Source organism: Leptinotarsa decemlineata, unplaced genomic scaffold, assembly GCF_025532065.1.
Source record: "Leptinotarsa decemlineata unplaced genomic scaffold, Ldec_3_MD MMD2_tig00003348_RagTag_RagTag, whole genome shotgun sequence".
Taxonomy (NCBI): Eukaryota; Metazoa; Arthropoda; class Insecta; order Coleoptera; family Chrysomelidae; genus Leptinotarsa; species Leptinotarsa decemlineata.
The window spans coordinates 1169842-1174646 of NW_027412588.1; the positions used below are offsets into that span (position 1 = coordinate 1169842).

General features: G+C 36.6%; 1 protein-coding gene across 1 annotated transcript; it reads right to left on the reverse strand.

Moving 5' to 3' along the window:
- Window positions 1-2333: 2333 nt before the first annotated feature.
- LOC141479872 (uncharacterized) lies at window positions 2334-4452 on the reverse strand. The gene is made up of 4 exons (XM_074178043.1): window positions 3939-4452; window positions 3422-3439; window positions 3248-3364; window positions 2334-3186 (listed from the first exon to the last, which is right to left on the reverse strand). Exons 1-4 carry the CDS (start codon window positions 4450-4452, stop codon window positions 2561-2563), a joined length of 1275 nt encoding a protein of 424 aa, XP_074034144.1. The 3' UTR covers window positions 2334-2560.
- Window positions 4453-4805: the final 353 nt, after the last annotated feature.

The window sequence follows — 4805 nt, forward strand, 5'->3', positions numbered from 1 at the left end:
TTTTGCCTAATGTCCTTCTTCTTTTAGTGTTTCGAGGACTTGCTTTCAGAGGGAGTCTAATCTCTTTAGGTGTAATGAATACTGCCCCTTGTTGTGAAGTTGATGGCCTTGGCGAAATAGTCATTCTGGGCACTGAATCCTGTCGCTTTGGTTCTAGTTTGGTCATGGTAGAACATGCTGTCTCTTCTTGAGCATTGGTGTTTATTTCTGGCTGTTCAAAATTTGGAAGTTGGTCAGACTTATCTAGAGCACCAAATGGAATCTGAGGACTACCTGTTTCTAGATCCAAAAAAATAGTAGGTGAAGAGGGATCCTCAACCTCTTTAATTTGTGGGTCTGGCCTATCTGTTACAGCACTTGGTAAAAAGTCCTCTTCTGTGAATATTGACTCATCAAACGGAAATATACCGCATTTTTTGAAAGCACTGATAATATTTACCGGTGTCATTGCTTTTAAGTATGCAAGACCTACACATTCAGCTATTTGATAGATTGTAAATGCATGTCCTGCGTTTCGGAGCATCCACGAGTCAACTGCTGCATTATAAAAAGTTTTAAAAGGTCCATTCAGTCCAACATCTAGGGGCTGAAGTTTTGCAGTAGTGTGGGGAGGTACGGTTAGTATTGTTACACCAGAAGACTTCGCAATATTTAGAGCTTCTATTGACAAGTGGCTTTCGTGGTTATCATAAATGAGAAGTGCAGGATTTTCCTTTGATGCAGAGGTGTGCTTTATGAAATGATTCATCACCTCAACAAATAACTCTGCGTTCATCCATCCTGTAGGTATGGCTAAACCAAGTGTTCCAGCTGGTGCACCATGTAGCATATGAGCTTTGAAGTTTTTTCTGGGAAAAACCATGGCGGGAGGCAGGGCATGTCCGGTAGCGGAAACGATACAGCAAGTGGTTACTAAAACGCCTCTTTCTTCACTAGTTACTTTGCAGACGTTGCTTCTTTTTGGCGCAAAGACTTTTTGAGGCTTTTGCACAGTCGTCGTAGAGGTTTCGTCGAGGTTGTAAACACGAGTACCATCTCCAAATCCAGAGTACCGTTGGAAAGCTTCTTTCAAGTTATTGAAGAATAATTGTACATTCGTTCTGTTAAACGCAGTAGCACGCGCTAAACTACAGGCTTCTGGTTTTCTGAGACTTATATCACTGTGCCTTTCTCTGAACGATCTCAGCCAATCGATTCCTGCCATTTGATTGGACAACCACGAAGATGGTACTTTCAACTTGTTTGCAATTGCCAGTTGATAAGCCAAATGCCTCGTCTCTTTAGCTGTGAGCCCGTAAAACATGAGAGCACATTCGCTTATATAAGCTTTTAATATCTCTTCCTGTTCACGTGAAAAAATAGCGTTTACCTCGTAATTCGGAACGAATCTAGCATTATCTTCAGTCTTGTGTTTTTTCACGTATCTTCTGACGGTTGAATATTTTAAATTGCATTCCTGTGCAGCTCTATGGATACTCGTTCCATTCTTTACCAGATCTACAGCTTTTTTCATGTCGTTGGCATCATGTCCGCCAATTTTTCGGATATCGGTTTTAGTTCGACCCATTCTAAAACAAAAAGATTACCTGTTATTAGTATTAAATCTTCTATTAACGCCTTTTTCTCTCTCGTTCCCCTAGTTACCATCTATCAATTTTCACATATACAAATTTTCAAATTCTTTTTCAGGAAAATTTTCTATTCTACTAATTCAACATTGGCTCCTAAATTTAGATACATTTTCATTTTATAGTTTCGTACAACAATAGTTAACCTCACTTTTATGTAAATATAAATATTTTCCTAAAGCATCATTTCATGTCAGTTTCTAAGGAAGTGATTCACAATAATGAATTTTCAATTTTACATCATTCCTAAATAATAACAATTAGTTTATCATGCCTTTTTCGTTTTTTTATCACAGATGTTAATTTAATTTTATCTGACATTTCTTTCTAACCTATATCAGTTATCAGTTTTTCGTATTTCGATGTGTTTTGATGTAAGAATGTTTTGAATTTCCCACTCTTATTTGCTTGTTTCCGGTCAAAGCTGTGGGTTTCAATATATGTACAGGGTGTCCTTGCTGTATTTTTGTATCTGAATTCCTTCGTGATGTTTTTGAAATTCCCATACACTGTTGTATTTCGAGTCTATTCATATATATATATATATATATATATATATATATATATATATATATATATATATATATATATATATATATATATATATATATATAGGGGAAAGGGGGGCACATTCAACCAGTTTTTAAAAATTGACATTTAGTAAAGTAAGTACTTGTATGTTGTCTTTGTTGTCCTATTTGAGAAATGTCTGCAAATGGTTGATAGTGCCCCTCCGGTGAGGTACATTCAACCACTGTCAGGGGCGGTTTAAACCAAGACGTCAGTAATATGATAACTCATATATTTATGCATAATAACTCTATTTGTCAACTTAAAATACATTCTTAGGCTCGCATGGAGACCACAAGACAAAGACATAATAAATAACGCCATTTACTTCACATTATAAGAGGATAAGTTGATGTTGAAAGTCAGTAAAGAAGAGGTTCTTCAGTTTTAGCTGAATTGGGTTTCGGTAACTTTAAAACAAGATCACGGCGGTCAACTGTAGATATGTCATCAACTAGAGGGTAATAAAATTTGTAATCTGGTACCTTTCGACGTAAATATTTAATTTGAAATTCATTGAGGTTTAAACTTTCTATGACTTTTCCTACGTAATAAGATACAGTCATTTTTAGAGGAAACTTCACCAAAACAAAGTCATTTTTATTAATATCATCATCATCTGTTATGAGATGCACATTTTCTTCATCACTAAAATCATCAGAAATTTCCTCCGATTCTAGAACAATGGATTCGTCAGAATCTGAACTACTTGTGCTCATTTTCCTGGTGAGTTTTGTTGCAATCTTTGCCTTTTTATTTTCTGGAAACACTTGCTTCAGCAGCCGTTTTTGGTTTAGTTCACACTGAATTTGTTTTCGCCTTTCTCTTTCCTTCTCAATTCCTTCCAGACGATTTTTTTCTGGCGTAGTGGTGAAAATTCTAGACTTTCCTTTTCTACTCTTCGTCTTCTTTGTCTTCTTTACAGTAGCTCGGGGAAAGGGCCTAACAATTTCTGGAGTAATAACGTTGCTAGAGACTGAAGGTTCGTCTAAAAAAATATAAATATTAATTTTGTGTGTAATAATCGATTACCTACTTTATGTAAGCACCTTCTTTGTTCTTGCAGCTTGATAAAACAATCTTTATAGGTGTAGGTGGCGGTGAAGTAAATGAACTTGAAGGACCTGTTTTTTTTGGCACGGTTATGCTGGATATTGGTAGATTACCTGCTTGGATTTTTAAGATAGAATAATTAGCATGCGTCACTTTAAAAGATGACTTACATTGCGGTTGTGAATTTCCTGATTCTGGTCCAGGCTATTTGTCTGCTGGTGTGTCGTCTATCCGATGCTGGGGAACAGGATCGTCTTCTTCAATGTAATTCGCATAACTTGGAAGAAACTCATCATCTCGAAAGGCTAATCGGTTTAAAGGCCACAGACCTGGTTTTTCAAATGACTTGGTTATATTTTTTTGAGTAAAGGCATTTTGAAAAGCTATTTTTGTAAGATGGGCAATCTCTCTTATTGTTATAGTTTTTCCTGGGTTGGAGGTCATCCAGTCGTTGAAGGCAACTGAGCAAAAGGATTTGAATGGTCCGTACACTCCCACATCTAGCGGTTGAAGCTTGTGCGATGTATGCGGGGGAAATGAGAGCATGACTATACCATTGTCACGGCAGAAGTTTATTGCTGTCCAGTAACAGGAGTATTTTATTTTCGATTGAACAGTGTGTGTGATTTATAATATGTTCCAAAACGCATAGGAACAAATCACCTGTCATCCAACCTGACGAATTACCCAAGGCTACGCTAGACGTAGGAGCATTAATCAAATAGTCATCTGGTTTGCGTATCCTTGGAAAAACATACACTGGAGGTAGCGCGATACCTAGTGCATTTATTATTCCTACAAATGTTGTTAGTTCCCCTCTTTCAGCGGAAACAGTCTGGCTTACTTGCTTTTTGTCCTTGGTTGAAACAATTCTAACAGTTTTTAAGACGGTGGTTACTTCAGTTTCATCTATGTTGTAAATCTGTCCGGGAGTGAAATTGAATTTAGTTAATACTGATGTATAATTTTCGAAAAATTCTGATACGCTTCTTCTGTTGAAACCGATGGCCCGTGCCAGACTTGTGCTTTCTGGTTTTCTCAAAGTTATTTTCTGTTTGTTTCTTTTCATAAAACATTTAAGCCATTCTATTCCGGCTATTCTATTCGCCCTCCACTGGACAGGAATATTGCATTCGGGTAAAGCAGATGCGTAATCGATTGCCAATACCCTAATTTGATTATATGTTAACCCATAGATCATATATGAACATGTCTGGATATACTTCACTAATTCTATTTCCTGGTTATTTGTGAACACCTGAGACACACTATATTTGCTGGAATAAATATTTTTGTTTACATCAGAATCACATTCGTTGCCGGAGTCTTCATTGAATAGGGTTGCCAAACGCTCTTGTGAGTATTTTTTCTTCAATTTGCAAATTCTGGAATGAAGTGTATCCCTACTCAAATTAAAATTTCTACTAGCTACCCTTTCCGACATTCTGTTATGTATCACTTCTTTAATTGCATTTCTCATGTCATTTTCATTTATTTCTGTCCTGTTTGTCTTCCTCTTATACCTGCGCATCATCTAAAATTAAATGTTCACTC